The 26087-nt window shown below is 41.9% G+C and overlaps 2 protein-coding genes across 3 annotated transcripts in view; one reads left to right on the top strand and one right to left on the bottom strand.

Moving 5' to 3' along the window:
* Positions 1 to 6594, bottom strand: part of LOC109894202 (tetraspanin-5-like) — a 40978-nt gene extending 34384 nt beyond the window's left edge. The window contains exons 1-2 of one of the 2 annotated variants that reach the window (XM_031828502.1): positions 5789 to 6594; positions 997 to 1047 (exon numbers count right to left, since the gene is read on the bottom strand). In XM_031828502.1, the coding sequence (XP_031684362.1) occupies positions 997 to 1047; positions 5789 to 5872 (135 nt within the window). In that variant the 5' untranslated portion in view covers positions 5873 to 6594. The remainder of the gene's footprint in view (positions 1 to 996; positions 1048 to 5788) is intronic. The other variant, XM_031828503.1, reaches the window with a different exon arrangement.
* Positions 6595 to 15406: 8812 nt separating this feature from the next.
* LOC109894201 (40S ribosomal protein S6) lies at positions 15407 to 18944 on the top strand. The gene is made up of 6 exons (XM_020487490.2): positions 15407 to 15533; positions 16317 to 16448; positions 16918 to 17128; positions 17658 to 17804; positions 18396 to 18553; positions 18814 to 18944. Exons 1-6 carry the CDS (start codon positions 15528 to 15530, stop codon positions 18907 to 18909), a joined length of 750 nt encoding a protein of 249 aa, XP_020343079.1. The 5' UTR covers positions 15407 to 15527; the 3' UTR covers positions 18910 to 18944.
* Positions 18945 to 26087: the final 7143 nt, after the last annotated feature.

Below are 26087 nucleotides of genomic sequence, written 5' to 3'. Positions count from 1 at the left end.
AGCAGGCGGCATCAGTGAGAGACTTATTTCTGGAGAGATACATTTTTTTTAACTAGAAGATCGAACTGTTTGGGTATGGACCTGGAAAGTATGACATTACTTTGCAGGCTAACTCCTCCCCCTTTGGCAGTCCTATCTTGACGGAAAATGTTATAGTTGGGTATGGAAATATCAGAATTTTTGGTGGCCTTCCTAAGCCAGGATTCAGACACAGCAAGGACATCAGGGTTGGCAGAGTGTGCTAAAGCAGTGAGTAAAACAAACTTAGGGAGGATGCTTCTGATGTTGACATGCATGAAACCAAGGCTTTTTCAATCACAGAAGTCAACAAATGAGGGTGCCTGGGGACATGCAGGGCCTGGGTTTACCTCCACATCACCCGCGGAACAGAGGAGGAGTAGGATGAGGGTGCGGCTAAAGGCTATCAAAACTGGTCGCCTAGAGCGTTGGGGACAAAGAATAAAAGGAGCAGATTTCTGGGCGTGGTAGAATATATTCAGGGCATAATGCGCAGACATGGGTGTGGTGGGGTGTGGGTACAGCGGAGGTAAGCCCAGGCACTGGGTGATGATAAGAGAGGTTGTATCTCTGGACATGCTGGTTGTAATGGTTGAGGTCACCGCATGTGTGGGAGGTGGGACTAAGGAGGTATCAGAGGTATGAAGAGTGGAACTAGGGGCTCCATTGTAAACTAAAACAATGATAACTAACCTGAACAACATTATACAAGGCATATTGACATTTGAGAGAGACATACAGCGAGGCATAAAGTAATCGCAGGTGTTGATTGGGAGAGCTAGCTAAAACAACAGGTGAGACAACAACAGCTAATCAGCTAACACAACAACAGCAGGTAAAATGGCGATGACTAGGCAGAGTGAGTCGGATTAACTACACACAGAGCCGGAGTTGGCGGCTGGGGCCGACAGATAAAAAATAAATAAACAATTAGTTATCTAATGATACAGGACACCCAGGGATCTCAGCTGGACTCACCTTCTCGCTCCATGCCCAAAGCCCTATGCCAAGGAACGCCACTCCGAGTAACTGTGAACAGACAGGCAGACAAGTATTTTTGATATGAGTTATTAATATAAAACTAAAGGCATGCTCTCTGGCTTATCGACTGAGTTGTGGTTAAGGAAAATTATTCCACCATTAAATCAACCATCAAGATGTGAGAAATGTACTGAATGTTGTTGAGGTTAACGTCAACCAATTATTTCTCAAATGTAGGAGGATTCGTGCAATTTTCCAGACAGGAATTTAGAACTGCCATAACTCTATGGAGTGGGACTAAAATGCTAAATTGTGTAACCCTGAAATAATATGAACAAAAATATTAAAGAACAACAGCCTCCTGCATTTCCATCAATGCATACTACCAACACCCCTAAAAGCTATTGATGAGGGAAAACAGATCTTAGACCAGGCTCGACTAGGCCTGGACTAGTTCTGGACTAAAGAACACTCTAAGGCCCAGTTTCCTTGATACAGATTAAGCCTAGTGCTGGACTAAAAACCATGTCAAATTGAGATTGTCCATTAAAAATGATTCTTAGTCAAAGAGGCATATATTCAGGAAACTGGCCCAGAATCTCCAAATAGAAAGCGCTTTTTAGTCCAGGACTATGCTTAATTGTGTCCGGTGAACCTGCCTATAGGTTTTATATCAATGGATCTACATCCTTACAGCAGAAGTCAAACATAAGTGAACTAATATAGGGCACATCCATCTGTAACAAATAGATTTGCCTCACAGTGTATTAGAGTGCCGTAGTGTACGTTTAACCTGAAGTTCACATCACCTGTCAGGTTATGCTGTACAAGATGTGAGGATCTACAGTACATGAAAATAAATAATTAGCCCAAAATGATTTGTATTATTTTTTGAAAAGACAAGGATTCCGTCAGTATACTGAATGTAGAATCTAACCTATCAATCAGCACGGGAACATCTTACAATGGCAACAAATGGTAGGCACTGTGTCAACAGATATCACAGACTATACTGTATGACTCAAACAATCAATCCGATGTATAATGGTTCACTTCAGAAGACATAGTCGAAACACATTGCATGCACCATATCTGCATTTGCTTTCTGGTCTTTTTGGAGTGTATTGATGGTAAAAATTATATAACGTGTTACAACGTCAATACATTTGTATTTACATGTATACTCTTATCTATTTTAGATATACTGTAGATGTAATTCATGCCCCCTTATCCTTTAGTCCCACGCAACCTATTGTCACTTGGCAATTGGCAATCATGAATTTTGGGTCCCACATTACATTGTCCCTTAGGATAGATTTGAATAGAATAGATACACTATTGTCCATTTCATAAGAAACTGAAATTTGTATACTGTATATCTCAACCTGCCCCCATATACTGTTTATATACACACATGTTGAGAGGTGCAGTGTCAGCCACAGAGCTGGAGAGCAGTTTAAGTGTAAATGCCTTGCTCAGATGCACAAATGCAGTTGATGGTACCTGCCAGTATACTTCCAGTTCAGTCGCCACTTTTTTGCTTGAACCAGCAATATTCCAGTTACTGGTCCATCTAGGCAACCTGTTGCCATGGTAGGCAGGCACAATGAAATTACCGTAGAGAAAAATAAGAGTATTGTGACAGTAGACTACTTAGGCTACAACTTGAGTAATTACATGTTAACATTACATTTGAAATTTTGCATGTTGCAAACATGTACGTTGAAAACGCTGCGCTGTAGCCGACCTGCCAGTTTATTAGGTACACCCATCTAGTACTGGGTTGGACCCCCGTTGCCTCCAGATCAGCCAGAATTCTTCTGGGCATGGATTCTACAAGTCGGAAACATTCCACAGGGATGTTGGTCCGTGCTGACACGATGGCATCATGCAGTTGCTGCAGATTGGACAGCGGTACACCACCACCACTAGCCTGTGCCGTTGACACCAGGCAGGATGGGTCCATGGAATCATGCTACTTACACCAAATCCTGACTCTGCCATCAGCATGACGCAACAGAAACCACGACTCATAGGACCATGCAATGTTTTTCCCACTGTTGGTGATGGCGTGCCCACTGAACTCACTTCTTTTTGTTTTTAGCTAATAGGAGTGGAGCTAATAGGAGTGGTCGTCTGCTGCAATAGCCCATCCGTGACAAGGATCGAAGAGTTGTGCGTTCCGAGATGCCGTTCTGCACACCACTGTTGTACTGCACTGTTATTAGTCTGTTTGTGGCCCGCCAGTTAGTTTGCAAGATTCTTGCAATTCTCCTTCAACCTCTCTCATCAACAAGCTGTTTTTGCGCACAGGACTGCCGCTGACTGGATGTTTTTCGTTTGTCGCACCATTCTCAGTAAACCCTAGACACTGTCGTGCGCGAATAGTCCAGAAGGACGGCTGTTTCTGAAATACTGGATCCAGAGCTCCTGGCATTGACATACCATGCTCAAAGTTGCTTGTTCTGCCCATTCTAATGTTCAATCCAACAGTAACTGAATGCCTCGATACCCGTCTGCCTGCTTTATATAGCAAGCCACAGCCACTTGACTCACTGTCTGTAGGAGCAATCCATTTTCATTAACGGGGTGATGTACCTAATAAACTGTCCGGTGAGTGTATATCTACTCTAGGCCATAATTACATATAGGCCCCAATGCAATATGGCTATAGGGTTCAGTGGAGAATGCAATTCATTTTCACAGATTTGGAGGCTTTTCACAGATTTGGAGGCAAAGCCTCAGTTCATGCATTCTACAGCATACTGACAATTGATTAGATGTACGGCCAGAAGGAAACATTGTATCAGATAAAGTCATTATTTTTCTCAATAGCCTGCATGTTGACATAATTGTCATGGACAGTGATGTTGCCAACTTTCTCACTACCAAATAAGGGACAAAATGTGGCGTGCCAGTGCACGGTGCCACGGCGGTGTGGGTATGGTGTTGTGTGAATGAATATACAGTGTATATCATATTCTTATTCAATTGGAAAGGCAAAGCATTTTTATATTCCATTTACTCTATAGCTTTACTAAAACTGTATCATTATGTAAACTTATGTGAATAAACCTCAAAATAAATTATCAAAGAAATCACAATTTGGACCTTTACAGCAATTTTTTTTTAACAATTCAAATGCAAAACAGGAAGAAAGGGCATGAGTCACTCACCAAGTCTACTTTTCCTATGGATATTTGTTGCTGCACTTGACTGATTCAAGCAGTCCTTTGTCCCTTTGCATAGCCAGAGAGAAGTCATTACATGAAAAGTCACAGTTCACAGATATTTGAAGTTCATTTTTGATCAGCTCTGTCACAGAGCCTCTGTGCTGCACCTGTTTCTTGAGTCTGACCATTTAGTGGTCATCAGAGAGAAAATCCTCTCCACAAAGGCATCCTGAACATGTTGATCAAGTTGGCTTTCCCTGGGTTTTGGAAAACTGCCACCCACTTCTCACTGGTGGATGTTCTGGTATCCTGTCTGACTTTCTGTATTTCCTTCCAGCTAGCACAAAACTCTTCAGAGTTGGTCCATAATGACTGTCTCTGTCATTTTGAGGGCAACCACCACCTGCTCCAGGTCAGTGAAGGAGAGCTCCTCATAGAGGACGATTGGTTTCAGTTTCACCATTACATATTCTGGTGAGAAATCAAACCACTTGTCAATGTATGTAATGACAGTGTCATAGAACTTCACAAAGTCCTGTTGCTGCTTGGACCTTTGTGCTGACAGTTGTTTGTCCATCAGCTGCTTGGTCTGTGATCCAAAAAAAACAAAAATGTCATGTTTCCGCTGAAGTATCTTCATTTTGAACTTTTAGACTTCCTCGTAAACATCTGATCCAGAGCGTTGATTCCTCCAGCTTTTTATGAGTTGGTCAAAAACACACCCCACGTTGTGGAGAAAGCACAGATACATCTCAGCAGCTTCATACTCGTATTGCTAGCACCGATATTGCTAGCACCTTTAGCTAGCGTGGCCTTCTTGTGCATTTCTGTGGATGCAGGTCATTCTCCCCTCCATGGCCAATTGAGAATACAAGACGGAATAACGCGGGCTAAACCCACCTCTTTTTTGCTTCCCATTGTTTGTTGTAGCTGCAGCTTTTATTTTTTGCAGGTTTATCCATATTTCCTTGATATGCCACACCGACCGAACAACAACAGACATTACTGTGCAGGAATTGCCGCGTTTACGTTATACTGTGATTGGATGAATATAGGACAAACCAATTTCGCCCAGTGTAAACGAAATCCCGGCTAATACGAGACAGTTGGCAACCCTAATTCATTGTTATCTGATGTGAACTGCTATAGCTTGCATTTAATTTAAGGTATGCCATGAGCAGTAGGACCTACAGATTTAATGACCCAAAAAATATCCGTATGACGTAATCACATATGGATACTTATAATGACAACGAGCAGCAGGAGGAAAGCTGTCTGTATAGGTCCGGACCCCGCGTTTATCAAAATAAACCATAATTATACTATTTCAGTTCAACATTGCTGCACCTACCATCGATTCGGCTATTATTGGAGTCCCGTACGTTAGTCTCCTGATAAAGCCCATATTCAACGTTAATAACGGTCGACCGTTTAACTATCTTATTTATTGCATCCCTTGATGTAAAGACATAAAAAACATTAATGACACAAATTCCTTGCCCATTTGCCCCCATATATGAAACGCGGGCCAAGGTTAAAAAGCATTTCAATATGATGTAGGCTAGTCTATAAAGCCATTATAGACACTGAAAACGTGATATAGCACACTTACTTACCCAAAATATTATATTGAATCCAAATATGAAATATTTGATACAGCAACTGACTTCATGAGCCTTGAAATGCTTTCCGGACATCATTTGGCTCGTATTTACAAATGTCGCCCACCAGAATAGGGTTAAATCATATCCAATCTGGTTTGCTTTCGACAGATCGTTTCGTAAAACCCACAGTTAACGGTTCAACCAGTAGAAATGCTCTGACAATTGTTCAACATCTTGCTTCGTCTTTGACATGCGTAGGGTCACAAACTATCTGCTTCAAAACAAATACAGAAGGTCGTATCCTAAATATATTTTTCCACCATACAGTATATAAACCGGACCAAATTAAAACCTTTCGTCATTCGAGTCTAGTCCATGATCTAGACATGGCTGTTATTTGATAGACGTGTCCGCCGACCAACGAGAGATTTTCCTGTCATGACGACGACGGACTTCATGCAACACTATATATATAGTTACGTTCCAACGAGAGATTTTCCTGTCATGACGACGACGGACTTCATGCAACACTATATATATGCTACGTTCAAAACAACTGGGAACTCGGAAATCTACAACTGCCGACTTCAGTGCGTTCAGAAACACTGGGAAAATCGATTTGAACGGTCATCCAACTCTGAATTCCTTTTTCTCGAGCTCCGACGTTCCGACCTGAAATTCACTGAGGTCATGATTTTACCTCGTATTTTCCCGAGTTCCCAGTTATTTTGAACAAGGCAATAGATCTATACCAAATATTTTTATAACTATCTCAAGATAGATCACAGCCTGTCGTTTCCAGTGGGAACAAATTAGTCATGGTTGGCAGAACAATTAGGAGGGGGGCAGAGCCAAGCACCATCTAGCGAGATCCTATTGGCGCGTTCTAGCAGGTATTTGCATATTTACGTAAGAGAACGCATACTCTGTGAAGTGCGCGTGTGCAAAACTAGATTATCCATAGCACTCCTTCTAATCAACGCTTCTTTTTTTTCCTGGACTAAATTAGTTTAATTGTTTAGAAACTATGTAATCTGGACAATTGTCAAATTGTTGTTTGGGGACATGTGTGTGTGTAGTCACCTCATACAAGTATTTGAGAGTATGGCTAGATAGTACACTGTCCTTCTTTCAGCACATATCAAAGCTGCAGACTAAAGTTAAATCTAGACTTGGTTTCCTTTATCGTAATCGCTCCTCTTTCACCCCAGCTGCCAAACTAACCTTGATTCAGATGACCATCCTACCCATGCTAGATTATGGAGACATAATTTATAGATCAGCAGGTAAGTGTGCTCTCGAGCGGCTAGATGTTCTTTATCATTCAGCCACCACTGCTCTTTATAGGACACATCACTGCACTATACTCCTCTGTAAACTGGTCATCTCTATATACCCATCGCAAGACTCACTGGCTGATGTTTATTTATAAAAACCTGCTTAGGCCTCACTCCCCCTATCTGAGATAACTGCTTCAGCTGTCATCCTTCACATACAACACCCGTTCTGCCAGTCCCCAAAGCACACACATCCTTGGGAGTACAGTCTTTTCAGTTCGCTGCAGCTAGCGACTGGAACAAAGACTCAATCACGGACAGTCTTACTGACAGTTGTTGCTGCTTTGCGTGATGTATTGTTGTCTCTACCTTCTTGCCCTTTGTGCTGTTGTCTGTGCTCAACAATGTTTGTACCATGTTGTGCTGGTGCCATGTTGTGTTTCTACCATATTGTTGTCATGTTGTGTTGCTGCCGTGCTATGTTGTCATCTTAGGCCTCTCTTTATGTAGTGTTGTCTCTCTTGTTGTGATGTGTGTTTTGTCCTATATTTTTATTATATTTTTGTATTTTTAATCCCAGCACCCATCACCGCAGAAGGCCTTTTGCCTTTTGGTAGGCCATCAATGTAAATAAAAATGTGTTCTTAACTGACTTACCTAGTTAAATAACGGTTAAATTAAATAAATGTAAAAAATACAATTGGCACTGCCCTTTCTCTCTGTTCTTGTGAACATTTGATCTTAATGGGGTGGCAGTTAGCCTAGTGGTTAGAGCATTGGGCCTGTAACCAAAAGGTTGCTAGATCAAATCCCTGAGGCAGTTAACCCACTGCTCCTAAATAATAGTAATTAAGAATAAGAATTTGTTCTTTAACTGGCTTGCCTAGTTAAATTTAAAAAATGTAAATGAACAAACTGTGCCTTGCCTATGTTGACAGAATCAAGACGATAGTGTTGGTTAACATTATATTTGTCAAACATGACTGGTGTTTAGCATAGACTATATTTTTCTAATTAAAAGTTTCATTTAAGGTTTAGCTACATTTCTGGCGCCTCCCTCATGTCAGCATTGCAGTCTCATCACAGTGGAGCTACATTTATACTTGTTCAAGTCACAAGTGTGATCTGAAGTTGAAGGGTTTATTAATCCTCTTGCCACTTTCAGGAAGTCACCCTCAGTTTTGTCAGCAACATGTGAAAACGGAGGGCCCTCCAAGCAAGTTGGTAGGGCCAAGGGGTTCGTTTGGGATTCAACCAGAGTCCGCTGGCAGACTTGAAATGACAGCCTGTTTGAGAGAGGGAGACTAACAAGAACTTATTGTAGATGGGTATATAAGAAGCTACATCTCTGCTGTAGCTTGATCAGTAGGCCTACCTTTAATCACTTTCTTGTTCTGCTCTCTCTTCCACTAGTCCACTGGGCCTTATTCGCTTCCTTTTTTGCTCTGTCTTGGCTCAGCATGAGCCAATTTTGAATGGGTTTCTCTACATCAGCCTCTGTCATTTCTAACAGAGCTGCATTTCTAAGAACTGACACTAGAAGGGAAAATATTAAGCAAAAAAGTATCAGTACATTTCTATTTAACAAGAGTGGCGATGGGCTGCATCCCAATTCTCCACACTTTTCCAAAAGTATGCACTTGTACACTCCTTCTCATGGGTTTAAAGGCATTGATTTGATGTGGGTATTGGCTGGAGAGATTGATTGATTTAATTTGACAATTAAAAAGTACAAGGCTGCTCCAGCCGGAGACAAGTTATACCTTAATAAGAAGGTAGCTTATTCAGAAGTGCTTTATAGACAAACACGAGAGCATGTTGTTCTCGTCTCACGGACAGCGAAGTCCAACCCACATTTTGATATAAAACACAGTGGTGAGTTCTGTAGCTAACACCCGTAATAAACCTAAGTGCGCAATGATAAGTAGCATCCAGCGATTTAAGTGTTGATGCCGTAGCATGCATGTAAATAATATCCCCATAATCTGTAACAGACATAAAAGTAGCTTGCACAACTTGTCTTCTATTTGTAGAGGACAAACATGTCCTGTTTCTATAGAGGAATTCTAGTTTGATTTTTAGCCGTTTACAAAGTTAATTAATATGCATTTTAAAAGACAGTTTATCATCCAACCATATCCCTAAGTATTTATATGCAGAGACTTGATTAATTTGAGAACCATCTAAGCTCGTAAGTGCAAGTGTATTTTCAACCAACTTTTTGAACCTATTAAAAATCATAAAATGTGTTTTCTTTGCATTTAAAACAAGTTTCAGCTGTATAAAAGACCCTTGTAATATCTTTAAAATCTGTCTCCAATGGTGATAATGCTTGGTCAGCCGTTGAAGCGATAGAGTACATGACAGTGTCATCAGCATATAAATGAATTTGACACTTTCTTATCTCATCACCGATATTGTTTATGTAGAGAGTGAACAGTAATGGACCAAGTATAGAACCTTGTGGGACCCCTTTAACCAACTCCAATGGCTCAGACTGGATGCTGTCGACTCTAACAGCCTGACTCGTATCCTTTAGATGGTAATGAAAACAACGACAGGCATCCAATCCCAGTCCTATTGACGACAGCTTACCCAAAAGTATTGCATGGTCTACAGTGTCAAAAGCTTTAGATAAATGTATGAACAAGGCGGCACAGTACTTTCTATTATCTAGGACATTAGTAATATAATTTACAACACCTGCAGTGGCCGTAATAGTACTGTGTTTAGGTCTGAAGCCAGATTGATTACTAGAAAGAGTATTGTTAACAGTTAAAAAATATTGTAGTTGCCTATTCACCAATGACTCTAGAATTTTAGCCAAACAGGAGAGCTTAGAGATGGGCGATAATTATCTAATTCACTTGAGCTGAAAGATACAGAATGTTTAGACTCCACCAGACCAGTATATGTGCAGCACGAGCTGAATACAGTACGTCACAAATGGTCAGGAACTCTCAATGAGTGAAGAAGATAAATAATCTAGTAAGATGAAATAACAATTTCCTCTCACCACTCTGTTATTCCCCAGATGGACAGGCGATTTCAACAGAGAGACAACAAAGACATACAAGCGTAAATATGTGTTGCATTTCTAAATCCGAATGAACGGTTGTTAGGGTGCTAAATATCCATATTTACGATGGGCGTATTTTCCACATTGTACACTACCGTTCAAAAGTTTGGGGTCACTTAGAAATGTCCTTGTTCTTGAAAGAAAAGCACTTTTTGTCCATTAAAATAGCATCAAACGTATCAGAAATACAGTGTAGACATGGTTAATGTTGTAAATGACTATTGTAGCTTGAAACGTGTGATTTTTAATGGAATATCTACATAGGCGTACAGAGGCCCATTATCAGCAACCATCACACTCCTGTGTTCCATTGGCACATTGTGTTAGCTAATCTAAGTTTATCATTTTAAAAGGCTAATTGATCATTAGAAAACCCTTTTGCAATTATGATACAGGCTCAAAAAGAAAACCAGTCCCATTGCGGACATCGATGTCTTGCTCCCAGACTAATTAAACAACTTTGCTCGCTTTGAGGACAATACAGTGCCACTGACATGGCCCGCTACCAAAGCCTGTGGGCTCTCTCTCTCCATGGCCAATGTGAGTAAAACATTCAAACGTGTTAACCCTAGCTAAGGCTGCCGGCCATGACGGCATCCCTAGCCGTGTCCTCAGAGTATGCGCAGACCAGCTGGCTGGTGTGTTTACAGATATATTCAACCAATCCCTATCCCAGTCTGTTGTCCCCACATGCTCCAAGATGACCACCATTGTTCCTGTTCCCAAGAAAGCTAAGGTAACTGAACCAAATGACTATCACCCCATTGCACTCACTTCTGTCATCATGAAGTGCTTTGAGAGGCTAGTCAAGGATCATATCACCTCCACCCTACCTGATACCCTAGATCCACTCCAATTTGCTTACTGCCCCAATAGGTCCACTGCCGATGCAATCCCATCTGGACAACAGGAATACCTATGTAAAAATGCTGTTCATTGACAACAGCTCAGCATTTAACACCATAGTACCCTCTAAACTCATCATTAAGCTCGAGGCCCTGGGTCTCGACCCCGCCCTCTGCTACTGGGTCCTGGACATTCTGATGGGCCGCCCCCAGGTGGTAAAGGAAGGAAACAACATCTCCACCCCGCTGATCCTCAACACTGGGGCCCCACAAGGGTCCATTCTCAGCCCTCTCCTGTACTCCCTGTTCACCCATGACTGCGTGGCCATGCACGTTTCCAACTCAATCATCAAGTTCGCAGACAACACTACTGTGATAGGCCTGATTACCAACAATGACGAGATGGAGGTGAGGGCCCTCAGACTGTGGGGTCAGGAAAATAACCTCTCACTCACACTCAATGTCAACAAAACAAAGGAGACGATCGTGGACTACCACCGCTCTCAACCACAAGGCTCTCCAGAGTGTACTGCGGTCTGCACAATGCATTACCTACCGGGGGCAAACTACCTGCCCTCCTGGACACCTATAGCACCCGATGTCACAGGAAGGCCAAAAAGATCATCAAGGACAACAACCACCCAAGCTACTGCCTGTTCACCCCGCTATCATCCAGAAGGCGAGGTCGGTACAGGTGCATCAAAGCTGGGACAGAGAAACTGTCAAACAGCTTCGATCTCAGACTGTTAAACATCCATCACTAACATAGAGAGGCTGCTGTCAACATACAGACTCAATCTCTGGCCACTTAAATAAATTGACGTAATAAAGGTATCACTAGTCACTTTAAATAACGCCACTTTAATAATGTTTACCTATCTTACATTACTCATCTCATATACTGTATTCTATACTATCTACTGCATCTTGCCTATGCCGCACGCCATCGCTCATCCATCTATTTATATGTACATACTCTATTCATCCTTTTACATATGTGTGTATTTGTGTGTTTTAAGGTAGTTGTTGTGAATTTGTTAGGTTACATGTTAGATATTACTACATAGTCGGAACTAGAAGCACAAGCATTTCGCTAAACTCGCATTAACATCTGCTAACCATGTGTATGTGACCAATACAATTTGATTTGATTTAATTTTGATTTGATCTATAAATTATGTCTCCGTAATCTAACATGGGTAGGATGGTCATTTCAATCCGGGTTAGTTTGGCAGCTTGGGTGAATGAGGAGCGATTACAATAGAGGAAACCAAGTCTAGATTTAACTTTAGTCTGCAGCTTTGATGTGTACTGAGAGAAGGACAGTATACCACCTAGCCATACTCCCAAGTACTTGTATGAGGTGACTACCTCAAGCTCTAAACCCTCAGAGGTAGTAATCACACCTGTGGGGAGGGGGACATTCTTCTTACCAAACCACATGGCCTTTGTTTTGGAGGTGTTCAGAACAAGGTTAAGGGTAGAGAAAGCTTGTAGGACACTAGGAAAGCTTTGTTGTAGAGCATTCAACACAAAATCCGGCTAGGAGCCAGCTTAGTATAAGACTGTATCATCTGCATATAAATGGATGAGAGAGCTTCCTACTGCCTGAGCTATGTTATTGATGTAAATTGAGAAGAGCGTGGGTCTAGGATTGAGCCTTGGGGTACTCCCTTGGTGACAGGCAATGGCTGAGCCAGCATATTTTCTGACTTTATACACTGCAAAGGTAGTTAGCAAACCAGGCCAAAGACCCCTCAGAGGCACCAATACTCCTTAGCCGGCCCACAAGAATAGAATGGTCTACCGTATCAAAAGCTTTGGCCCAGTCAATAGAAATAGCAGCACAACATTGCTTAGAATCAAGGGCAAAGTGACATCATTGAGGACCTTTAAGGTTGCAGTGACACATCCATAACCTGAGCGGAAACCAGATTGCATACCAGAGAGAATACTATAGACATCAAGAAAGCCAGTCAGTTGATTATTGACAAGTTTTTCCAATACTTTTGATTAACAGGGTAAAATAGAAATAGGCCTATAACAGTTAGGATCAGCTTGATCTTCCCCTTTAAATAAAGGACGGACCTTGGCTGCCTTCCAAGCAATGTGAACCTCCCCAGAAAGGAGAAACAGATTAAAAAGATTGGAGATAGGTGTGGCGATGATAGGGGCAGCAACCTTAAAGAAGAAAGGGTCTAAAACATCTGACCTAGATGTTTTTTTTGGGGTAAAGTTTCAGGAGCTCCTTTAGCACAGACTCAGTGACTGCCTTTGTAGCGGGCAAGGGAAAAAGAGGGAGAAGGGTTGGGAGATGAGGAAATGTTGGACGGGCAAGGAGGCATGGCTGAGTCAAATAGGAATCCTGACTTGATGAAGTGGTGATTTAAAGAGCTCAGCCATGTGCTTCTTGTCAGTACCAACCACATCATCAACATTAAGTGACATGGGCAGCTGTGAGAAGGGTTTATTCTCCAGGTCTTTAACTGTTTTCCAGAACTTATTGGGGTTAGACCCACAGAGAGAGAACTGCTCCTTAAAGTAACTAACTAGACCCTCCCCAATCCCCAAATCACATTCAAATCCCCCCCACCCCAGTCCAACCTCAATGACACTACACTTCGATCTTTCTCTCTCTTCAACATACTTACAACAATATAACAACTAATAACAACATGCTCCACCGTTTCATGGACCATACAGTCCAGACACAAATCATTCACATGCTTGCCAACCAGATGTAATGACGAGTGCAATGTCCTAAGCATAATTGAGCAAACACCACCTCTTCCTTTCTAATCTGACCTTTGAATCTTGGTCCACAACCTTTCTTTGGAGGGCATATTAATGCTGGCGCATGGGCTCCGAGTCCCATCTTTTCTGCCACACATCTATCAAAATGGCTCTGATCTAACATTTGGCCTCACCTCTACCCAGTGGAACATTAATATCAATTATATCTTGTTTTAAAGCTCTTTTGCTAACTGGTCTACAATTGAATTTGCTGTAATTCTTCTTCTTCTTCTGTGGATTTTATATGGCAGTTGGCAATCAACTTCGAGGTGCATTACCGCCACCAACTGGACTGGAGTGTTGACCAGAGACAGGGAATGTCTAAATTCTACCCATTATTCTCATCTTCCGAAGGAAATGGAATACATAATTAAATACTAAATCCCTTGAAGATTTCCTTAGCATTTCACTTAATCTTGGCTCTTCCACCCCATTACTCCATAAATCTACCTTTCCCGCCATGTTTCTGGCACTGAAGTGTGGTGTAATCTCTGGTAGGCCTACTCTTGAATACAGCAACAAATTGTAACACATGCATGATGATGCAGAAGTATACTTTTCCAGACAGACAAAAAAAGTGAATTTCAGTATATTGCAAAGCCTATAGTTGACAATAAAGAAAGATGAAGACCTTGTTTCTGATGTGCTCCTGAGTGGTGCATATTGGTCTAAGGCACTACATCTCAATGCAAGAGGCATCACTACAGTCCCTGGTTCAAATCCAGACTGAATCACATCTGGCCATGATTGGGAGTCCCATAGGGTGGTGAACAATTGGACCAGGTTTGGCTGGGGAAGGCTGTCATTAAATAAGAATTTGTTCTTTACTGACTTGCCTGGTTAAAAAGTGTTATTATTAGAGACAAGGTTCATGGAGGATTTAGTTGTATATTTACATGTTTCATTTAGGAGTATTAAACTGAATGTTTCCATTACATTTATGCATGCAGTTTAAAATGCTGATGAATCATCTTTTAGTTTTTGCAAGGTAAAGCTCTGTCTTATCTCAGCTCACTGGTCTCAATAACAACACCCACACGAAGCACGCGCTCTAGCAGGTATATCTCACTGGTTATCCCCAAAACCAACACCTCTTTGGACGCCTTTCCTTCCAGTTCTCTGCTGCCAATGACTGGAACGAATTGCAAAAATCACTGAAGCTGGAGACTTATTTTCCCTCACTAACTTTAAACATCATCTATCTGAGCAGCTAACCGATCGCTGCTGCTGTACATAGCCCATCTGTAAAATAGCCCATCCAATCCACCTACCTCATCCCCATATTGTTTTTATTTACTTTTCTTCTCTTTTGCACACCAGTATTTCCTCTTGCACATCATCATCTGCACATCTACCACTCCAGTGTAAATTTGCTCAATTGTAATTTCTTCGCTACTAAGGCCTAGTTATTGCCTTACCTCCGCACGCCATTTGCACACACTGTATATAGACTTTATTTGTTTCTTTTTGTATTATTGTAGGCTTGTTTATTCCATGTGTAACTCTGTTGTTTGTGTCACACTGCTTTGCTTTGTCTTGGCCAGGTCGCAGTTGTAAATGAGAACTTATTCTCAACTAGCCTACCTGGTTAAATAAAGGTGAGAAAAGTAATAATAAAAAATGATTCATATGAGAAAAACGCAACGTTGTAACTTCATCACGTGTTATCGCGATAGCCTATGTTGCCTATGTGAGACTGCGAAGCGAACATCCGGTCTCTTTTCGGTGGCAGGCTGTCGTCGAGTCAGTTTTAGAAAATGAAGGTAAGAGAAGTCAACTAATGTTCTAAATAACAAATCTCTCCCTGTTAATGTCCAGGCCGAATTGAAGTAGTCCATTCAAATATTATAAGTCCGTATCTCGTTTAGTCAGATATTGCATCGTCTTTTAGGATGCATATTGATTTTGTTGCTAGCTAGCTAGCTAGCTATGGCTGACAACGTTAGTACATGAACCTGAAAATATGTCCGTGTGCATGCATGTTTGCCTGGCGTCTTTCATATAACGGCAACAAAGTATCTTCTGTTCATGGGTGGGGGGATACGAATATTATCCTTGATGTGGGTTTGTTCACGTCCATATTTCGCGAATCCGTTGCAAGTTTGTTAGTTACAACATAGTCACCCTCAAGGCCACTTCCAGCCAGCTAGCTTCCAACATCACTTAACTACGTGTCATTTGATCGTTCCAAATAGTGTAGCTGCAGAATTAATTTCTCTGTATAACTAATCTTGTTTCTAGGAAACTAGCTAACAAGAGTTAAACCAATTGCATTAACTAGCCAACATGCTAGTATCTGCCAATTGCCCGCATCCCGTTTACAGCTGCATCATGTTGAACTCAATTCACAGGTCTCGCCATACAGGCATGTGGTTAGGTAGTAGTTAATTATTCGACTCATCTAAATTTGTTATGGATGGGTAGCTTAGGTGCAAGGTGATCGTCTAGCAAGTAATCTGCCTGATGTACATTACTATGTCCTCAACTAGGAAAGCTTGCTACATCTGGTCAATCTACAAGCACTGATCTGTATGTCTGTCTCTCAGCTGAATATCTCGTTTCCTGCCACTGGCTGTCAGAAGCTCATTGAAGTTGATGATGAGCGCAAGCTGCGAACCTTCTATGAGAAGCGTATGGCAACAGAGGTGGCTGCTGATCCCCTGGGAGATGAGTGGAAGGTAAGCTGTGGACCCTAAGAAAGCTACTCAGTTTTCAGATCCTTCTGGTTATGTTTTTTTTTTATATAGTTAAAATAATTAGTCCCAAGCTAGTGATTGTGATCTTCACTTTATGTCAAGTTCATTGACTAACTTTGGGTAATTTTGGAATAGTCAACTTAATGCCTTGGATCCTAGTGTCTTGAAACAGAATGTTGATACTGCTCATGTTAAACTCAACATGATCTTGCACACCTTAGTAGACCCTTTCTGGCTGGTCTAGCCTCAAAGGGGGGACAGTGTTGTGCCACAGAAACTGCAGAGCTGCTTTACCAGATGCAACCTGACCCTCTGACCATGGCTGGTTGAACTGCATTGCTCTCCCAAGCCTTTGCCTATTAAATTCCACTAAACAAATGTCTAACTGTTGTGCGATAAACGGGTCCTTGTACAGAACAAGTTTTTCTTAATTTTGGCACATCTCTCCCAGGGCTACATGGTGCGCATCAGCGGAGGTAATGACAAGCAGGGCTTCCCCATGAAGCAGGGTGTGCTGACCCACGGCCGTGTGCGCTTGTTGCTTGCCAAGGGCCATTCCTGTTACCGCCCCCGTAGGACAGGAGAGCGCAAACGCAAGTCTGTCCGTGGCTGCATCGTTGATGCCAACCTCAGTGTGCTGAACTTGGTTATCATCAAGAAAGGTATGGAGTTGTAATGATGGTAACCACTTGCTCTGGCACACCTTAGTAGACCCTTTCTGGCTGATCTAGCCTCAAAGGGGGGACAGTGTTGTGCTACAGAAACTGCAGAGCTGCTTTACCAGATGCAACCTGACCCTCTGACCATGGCTGGTTGAACTGCAATGCTCTCCCAAGCCTTCCCTGTTTAATATTTGGTTGTTTTGAAGGTTATACGTTTTTTTATTAAACCTTTATTTTGACAGGGAAGTCCTACCGAGACTAGGGCCTGTATTTTTATTGATAAAAAACATTTTTTACAGATGAGTCCTGCATCACACATAAAATATACCTTATACAAAAAGACAAAACATATTAAGAAAAACGACATGTGCATGTTTCACGACTATTTACCATTGAAACTTACTTGAACATCATCAGTGCTGGTCTGCTTCCGCTGCCAGCGCTTTGATGTGGTTAACCATTGGGGTTGTGACTCTGTTTAGACTGTTTTGAATCTAGTGGCTTCACATTTTTTTCCTCCATCTCCCAGGCGAGAAGGACATCCCTGGCCTGACCGACAGCACCGTGCCCCGCCGCTTGGGACCCAAGAGGGCCAGCAAGATCCGCAAGCTCTTCAACCTGGCCAAGGAGGACGATGTCAGGCAGTACGTTGTGAGGAGACCACTGACTAAAGAAGGTGAGGCCAGCACTGCTTCTAAGTGGTTCTGTTAATGAATGGATCAGTAAACTCATTGGTGCTCATAAACTCTTGACTGTGATTTTTATTTTTTATTTCTCCTTGCCAAATTGTGTGAAAGTTGTCTGGCACACCAGTAGACCCTTTCTGGCTGGTCTGTAGTCTCTAAGGGGGGACAGTGTTGTGCCACAGAAACTGCAGAGCTGCTTTGCTAGATGCAACCTTACCCTTTGACCATGGCTGGTTGAACTGCAATGCTCTCCCAATAAGTCGCTATTCAATAAGTGTATTGTCTAAAATCTGATTTGAGTTAACTTATAATTTTGTGTGGGACATATTAGAAATGAATGGGATGTTTTGTCTGTCATATGTGAATGTTGGTTGGCCAAATGAGTTGACACGCACAAAATGGTCAAACATTCCCAAACTATTCAACATTTGGGAATACTGGCTAGACTGAATAACAGCTACAACTCTCAATCGCTAATCTGGACAGACATTTCATAAAAATTGAAACCCATAACTATTTTTCCCTTGTTCATGCTTTAGTAAATTCCACTGGTAACACCTCTCCTCCCACACCTTTTGAAGGTAAGAAGCCCAGGACCAAGGCTCCCAGGATTCAGAGGTTGGTGACACCCCGTGTGCTCCAGCACAAGCGCCGCCGCATTGCCTTGAAGAAACAGCGCACCCAGAAGAACAAGGAGGAGGCTTCCGAATACGCCAAGCTGCTGGCCAAGAGGATGAAGGTATGGAAAGGGAGACCACTAAGGCATTTAGCTGTAATATTAGTCATTATCTTATAATGAATTGCCCTGAATGTTGTGAATCCATTCATTTTATTCCTACAATTGCAAGCGAGTTGATATGGTTGCAAGTTGATTCATAAAATGGTTAAAATATTACAATTGAAATGTCCATAGGTATAATATCACCCATGAAGTCAGCAACATTGCCATTGAATAACTTTTAGTCCGTAGGAAGACTAACACATCTCGTTTGTTTGTAGGAGGCTAAGGAGAAGCGCCAGGAACAAATCGCCAAAAGGCGCCGTCTCTCCTCCCTTAGGGCCTCCACATCCAAATCTGAGTCCAGCCAGAAGTGAAATGTGGAATTGAATAAAAAAATGTTTTGCTGAAATTCTGCTTCTGGGGTCTTTACTCAGTGTTTCATAGATCAAAAAGAATGTCCATGCCTGAAACGCATCCTGATTGTATTTCTAGTGATCAGTCACACCCCTAAGAGGCTCCATGGCTCTCAAAACTGCTAAATAATTGGTGAACGCTAAAATCTAATCTGTAAAGGCCTGTCGGGAACAAGACTTGTGATGGTATCTGTTTTAATGACTGCCGCAAACCAAAGGGCAATCGTAAATAAATGTAGGAACCCACTGCTATGATCTGGAGTGGATTCTCATTCAACTGTGGCCATCTTTTGGGTGCTGTGGTAATGAACAAAGATTGCATGACACTGTCATGTTGGTTGATGTGCCTGAAGCTGGTGCCAGACTAAAAAAAATCGGTTTGTGCGTTGACATGGAACTTTTGCATATACATAACTACATTTCAGATTCTCTTAACTTCAATTGTTCCTTTAGTGTGTGTCAATATTAGTCCTGCACTTCCACTGTCTGCTGAACCGGAGGATCTGAAAATGGTGTTGTTTGTGGACAAGCAGTCTAATTCTGATCATTTTCAATTGGTATTTTGACCAATCTGAGTTGGGGCTGCCAGTGTAAATGCAGACAAATTGACCCAGATATACTGACTAGGGAGAAACTACATAGTGGCTCTGGTAGAAATTTTGAGGATGTCCTGAGGCATGGATAACATCCACAAAGAAACTGGGTGAATTTATTTTGTCAAATTAGGAATTGAACAAGCTGGCAACTGGATCATTCATGCTGTGGGTGTCAGGTTGATGGCTGCATGCTGGTGTTGTATACCAATAGAGTATCATTTAATTTGAATGAGGTAAAGGTCAAGTAGTACACACTATTGTAGGAAGGATCCCATGGCTACATTTAGTATTTTCACGTTAGAAACAGAAATTCCTGGTTTTGGAATTTCAGGAATTAGCCCTATCATTCGTTTAATCTCAATCTCGTGGACAGACATGTAACTGGTGTTGAAGCATCTTTCAAGACTGGGATGTGACGGTTAACGTGGAGCTTTGCTCCTGTACGCAGATTTTTCAGCACGGATAATTTTGCCTGGCTTGGTTAACAGGCTAGACCTTTTGACGTAACCTCATTCCACTCCTTATCATGCAAAACAGTTTTGCATGACAGTGTATTTGCACCACTGGTGTAAAGTACATAATTAAAAATACTTTAAAGTACTACTTAAGTAGTTTGTGGTATCTGTACCTTACTATTTATATTTTTTACAACTTTTACTTCGCTACATTCCTAAAGACTTATGAACTTTCTACTCTGATTTTCATGACACCCAAAAGTTGTTTATGCTTTCCACCGTCGAATCCAGTGCTTATCTGTCGTTCATACACCTCTGATGAGTGCATACTCGGAGAGCTGTGACTGTTCAGCTGAACTCCAGGCCTGCAGTTGATACAGATTGTTACATCAATGTGATTTAACTGGGAGTTACAGGTTAGTTACTGTTTGGTATAGGTCAGCGAATTTGAAATCGTTCTCGATTCGGTCAAGCAAATCTTCTAAAATGTGTCCAGTTGCAGGTGGGGCATTTGAATAAAAAAAATGCTGAGTTTATTTAAAATGGGTAATCCAACAATTGTATGCTGCCATCTTGTCTATATAAAATCTTCTCTCATTGAGACTGGTGTGTCCACCCCAAAGTGCTGCATGTCATGATCAATGAGAGAAGATTTGAAATAGACAAGATGGCTGCGTACACCAGGATTGAATATTTTCCTGGTATTTTACATATGTCCCATCCTGAGAATCAATCACTTTTTTTCTTCTGGGTAACCCGGTATGTCATTCAAAGGCATTATAACGCATAGAAATATGTCTGGAGGGCCTCCCGAGTGGCGCAAGGCTGTGCCACTAGAGATTCTGGGTTCGAATCCAGGCTCTGTCGCAGCTGGCCATGACCGGGAGACCCATGGGGTGGCGCACAATTGGCCCAGCGTCTTCCAGGTTAGGGGAGGGTTTGGCCGGCAGGGATGTCCTTGTCCCATCGCGCACTAGCGACTCCTGTGCCGGGCCGGGCGCAGTGCACGCTGACACGGTTGCCAGGTGTACGGTGTTTCCGCCATCACATTGGTGTAGCTGGTTCCCGGGTTAAGTGTCAAGATGGGGCAGTGGGGCTTGGTTGAGTTGTGTTTCGGAGGACGCACGGCTCTCGACCTTTGCCTCTCCCGAGTCAGGGGTGTGAGATGCAGCGATGTGCCCAAAAAAAAGTCTGGATTTGATTAGAGCTTTGATCAACATGAAAATGCTAACCTGATGCTACCTGAGCCATATATAAAATACATTTTAGAAGCCCTACATTAATGACATGTAACAAGCCCAAGCCCAAAAAAAGATGACATGATTGTGCATTTGGAAAGTTTTCTTGACTTTTTACACATTTAGTTACGTTACAGCCTAATTCTAAAATAGATTAAATAAATAAAAATCCTCAAATGACAAAGCAAACAGTTAATTTTTAAATTTTTGCTAATGTATAAAAAAAACTAATATTTACACAAGTATTCAGACCCTTTGCTGTGAGACTCAATTGAGCTCAGGTGCATCCTATTTCAATTGACCATCCTTGATGTTTCTACAACTTTCTTGGAGTCTACCTGTGGTAAATTCAATTGATTAGACATGATTTGGAAAGGCACACACCTGTCTATAGAAAGGTACCACAGTTGACAATGCATGTCAGAGCAAAAACCAAGCCGTGCGGTAGAAGGAATTTTCCATAGAGCCCCCGAGGCAGGATTGTGTCTAGGCACAGATCTGGGCAAGGGTACCCAAAAATGTCTGCAGCACTGAAGGTCCCCAAGAACACAGTGGCCTCCATTATTCTTAAATGGAAGGCGTTTGGAACCACCAAGACTCTTCCTAGAGCTGGCCCCCCGGCCAAACTGAGCAATCAGGGGAGAAGGGCCTTTTTCAGTGTGGTGACCAAGAACTCGATTGGAGCTCTGTCCGAGCTCCAGAGTTCCTCTGTGGAGATGGGAGAACCTTCCAGAAGGGACAACCATCTCTGCAACTCTCCACCAATCAGGCCTTTATGGTAGTGGCCAGGCGGAAGCGACTCCTCAGTAAAAGGCACATGACAGCCCGCTCTGGTCTGATGAAACCAAGATTGAACTCTTTGGCCTGAATGCCAAGCGTCACATCTAGAGGAAACCTGGCACCATCCTTACTGTGAAGCATGGTGTTGACAGAAACATGATGTGGGGATGTTTTTCAAAGGACCTCAGACTGGGGCTAAGTTTCACCTTCCAACAGGACAACCCTAAGCACACAGCCAAGACAAAGCAGGAGTGGCTTCGGGACAAGTGTCTGAATGTCCTTGAGTTGCCCCGATCAAACTCCCCTGGAGAGACCTGAAAATAGCTGTTCAGCGACGCTCCCCATCCAACCTGACAGAGCTTAAGAGGAATGGGAGAAACTCCCCAAATACAGGTGTGCCAAGGTGGTAGCGTCATGCCCAACAAGACTCGAGGCTGTAATCATTGCCAAAGGTGCTTCAACAAAGTACTGAGTAAAGGGTCTGAATTAGGGCTGGGCGATGTGGCCAAAATATCATATCATATATGGTATTTTCCAAATGTTTATGTTTTTATTTGACGTATTTTATGTTTTTGATTTAAAAGTTCTAAATTTGCTTTATGAGTAGTGCACGACCCTTGGGTGGCAACACATATATTCTAAATTATTTCAATGGGTCTTTCTCCATTTGGATTGGTTTATACTGTTCAATTCAACTTCAAACTAAAATAATTTCCCGCATTTCCATCAATTTCTGCATTTCCTTCATTCATTTGAGAACTTACACTGCCACAATATGGCCAAAAATACTAGGCCTTATTTTTAACCAAGTTGCAATTGTGATTAAAATAAACACTTGGGAATCATGGAAATATTATGTTTATTATAACTCTATAGTTAGAATATAAATAATAGTGGGCACTTTGAATACAGTGTTGTTTGACATGACGAATGAAAATGCCATGGATGAGTTATTAGCTAGCCAGCTAACTAGCGATTAGCATTAGTGGCTAACACGATTTAGCTTAACTTGCTAAGAAAATCCAAATAGCTGTTTGCAGATGTAAGAAACACAAAACTAACATTGTAATTATAGAACGCTTGTGGATTTATATTAAATGGAAACATCGTTGTCATCAACATTGTTGCATGTGCTGCATTGACCATGCAGACTGAACGAAAGTGTCACGTGGTCAAGCAACAACATATGCGTTCCTTGAGTGACAGGGGGTGTGACTAGGTCTTTGTGGAAAGCGAGAGAGAGAGGACTATAAAAATGGACGTTACACACGATGTATCACATTTAACCAACCAAACATTAAAATACCGTTGTAGAAGGTAAAGTAAAAACCGGTCCGTGCATAAATACAGGTATATAGTAAAATACGGTATACCGCCCAGCCCGAGTCTGAATACTTATGTAAATGTAAAAATGTTAATACATTTGTAAAAATGTCAAAAAAACTGTTTTTGCTTTGTCATTATGGGGTATTGTGTGTAGATTTAGAAAAACTACAATTTAATCAATTTTAGAATAAGGCTGTGGAAAAAGTCAAGGGGTCTGAATACTTTCCAAATGCGCTGTATGCAGCGTTTACTGTGAATTTGGTTTCTGACAATGCAGGAACATTGCCTTTGAACATTGTGCATAGCAGACAAAACGCGATCGGATTGAATCTGGCCCCAAGGCTTCACAACAAGCACACCATTTACCAGAGGTGTGGACTCGAATCACAAATATTATGATTTTTGACTCGATTTGACAAAATCAAAAAAGACTTGCAACTCGACTTTGACACCAATGACTCGTGACTTAACTTGGACTTGAGCCTTTTGACTCGAACTGACTTGATACCCTCCCCAAGCCCAAATATTAAAAACGATGCTATTAAAAAAAGTGTGCAGCGCATCAACTCTTCATTTAACGATTACAGTTTGAATCGGACAGCAGCCAATAAAAGCGGAGAAAAAGTTGTGTGTGGCAGTGCACTGGAATGTCGGTGGGTGAATTCAGACGGAGCCCTTGGAAAGATGATACCCAAAATTATTATTCTCGGATATAAAGACTACACTGTAGTCAACAAAACACGGATTGCAACTTGCAAAACATGCGGGATGAAAATTACAGATGGAGGTGCAACAACTTCCAACTTTGTTCGACATTTGAAGCTGCGCAAAGAACTTTAAGTCGTGGCTAATATAGCCGACAGCTATATATAACTTTGCTAGTGTAGCATGTAGTCTAACGTAACGTTAAATCAATGAGCCTCCACACAGTCAGTCAGTGCGGGAACATGATCATTGCATCCAAGATCCTGCCTGATGTTATTGCTGTTCCTAAAACCTACTGTAACCACACACTGAGAGGGTGTGTGTGTGTGTTAAGGTTGGGCGATTGTGTAAAAGCCTATAGCGCTTTGCCCACACTCTCTAGCTGTGATGATGATGACTCTTTCAAAGTTATCAAAAATCAGCTCACTGCTGCATACAAGCACATCATTCAAAGAGGTGTTTGAGGCACCCCTGCTGCTGTCAACAAAATATGGAACTCAACACTGAGACAAGTGAAGGCAGTTATCCAATGTGACCATCTAAAGCTCTGTCATATTCTGGAAAAGTCTGGGCACAAGGAGTTGTTGTTCACAGTACGGGAGTGAAATACGTTGAAAGAGTTGAGCATTCTGAAGCCATTTGGAGAAGCAACAGATTTGACACAGGGGGAGAAGATAGACACAATCAGTTCCGTTGTTCCCCCTGTCCTGTCCCTGAATCACTGCCTGGAGCAGCGGAAGCCTCAAGTAAATTTCCTGAGCGGCCTGCTCAGAAGTCTCCAGAACAAAACATTTAAAAACAAAACAGAACAAGACATTTCTTGGAATCTTCATCAATGTGAAAATAGCCAGGACACAAGATGGAATCACTGCTTCTTTTCAGATCCAGTCTACCTCAAAGCAGCTGCCTTGGCTTTTTCTCTATGAGTAGAGCACCATGTGCTGGTCAAGGAGGTGGTGGCACAAAGAGTGAAAGGTAACTTTTTATCATAATTTAATCCCAATTGACTGAAACAATAATACTTCTTCAGTTTAACCCACTGGCCTTTTTGTTTCTGCTTTTACATGTTTTTCCAGAACTGATTCTGCAAGATGCTGCAGGGACTGAGCAAGCTGTGCCTCTTGTTGATGAGGAAGAGTGAGAGGACCATAGTCTTGGACAAGAAGGGCTGTTTGCAGCATACTGTAAGAGGCAGAAGAAAGCTGTTGGGACCACTCCAGCACTACAGCTAAGTCACTACCTTGACATGTGCGAAGGACAGAATGCCCTCTTGTTCTGGGCAATGAACATGAAGGCTCTTTCTTCACTGTCCCGAGTGGCCATCAGGTTCTTGGTAGTGCCTGCCTCCAGTGCTCCAGTGGAGCGTGTCTGCAGCCATGGTGTCATTGTGCACAAATGACTGACAGACTTTTATCGATTTGGTCTTTTGCAAATGCAATACATCATAGGGCGCGGAGATAAGAGGAAAAAATGAAACTTTATGCATTACACATGTAGTCTCCATGTTCAGGTTTTATCTCCCATCTTTGGGATCTGTATTTCTCCTAGACATTCAGGCCAGTGTTCAAATTGTAGGCCTACTCAAAGTTCAGTAGCAGTTGTTTTGATGTACCTTTTAATAAATGTATGGCAGGATTGTTTTAGGTGCCTAAATTACATCTGGAGAAGGAAAGCACTACAATATCTTGTTATATTGATGTCTTTCTCATGGCTACCCATGTATTTCCATGGAAAAGTATTCATGATTTGTATATACTAACTTACTCGTTAAAAATATGAAATGGTATTCAATTTGGTGAAGAGCACATTGACTTTAGGACTCGAAACTTGACTTGTCGGTCTTTACTTCAGACTTGACTCGGATTGCCTGTCTTGACTCAGGACTTGAGTGCTAAGACTTGAGACTTACTTGACTTATAAAACAATGACTTGGTCCCACCTCTGCCATTTACTGAGGTAAAAGGTATGCGACTTCAAGAATGGAATACTATCAACTTGGCAGTCGAAGACTAGCCATTAAGTTTATACTCAAGACACTT

Source organism: Oncorhynchus kisutch, linkage group LG7 (genome assembly GCF_002021735.2).
Source record: "Oncorhynchus kisutch isolate 150728-3 linkage group LG7, Okis_V2, whole genome shotgun sequence".
Classification (NCBI taxonomy): Eukaryota; Metazoa; Chordata; class Actinopteri; order Salmoniformes; family Salmonidae; genus Oncorhynchus; species Oncorhynchus kisutch.
This window is presented reverse-complemented; position numbering and strand designations above follow the sequence as displayed.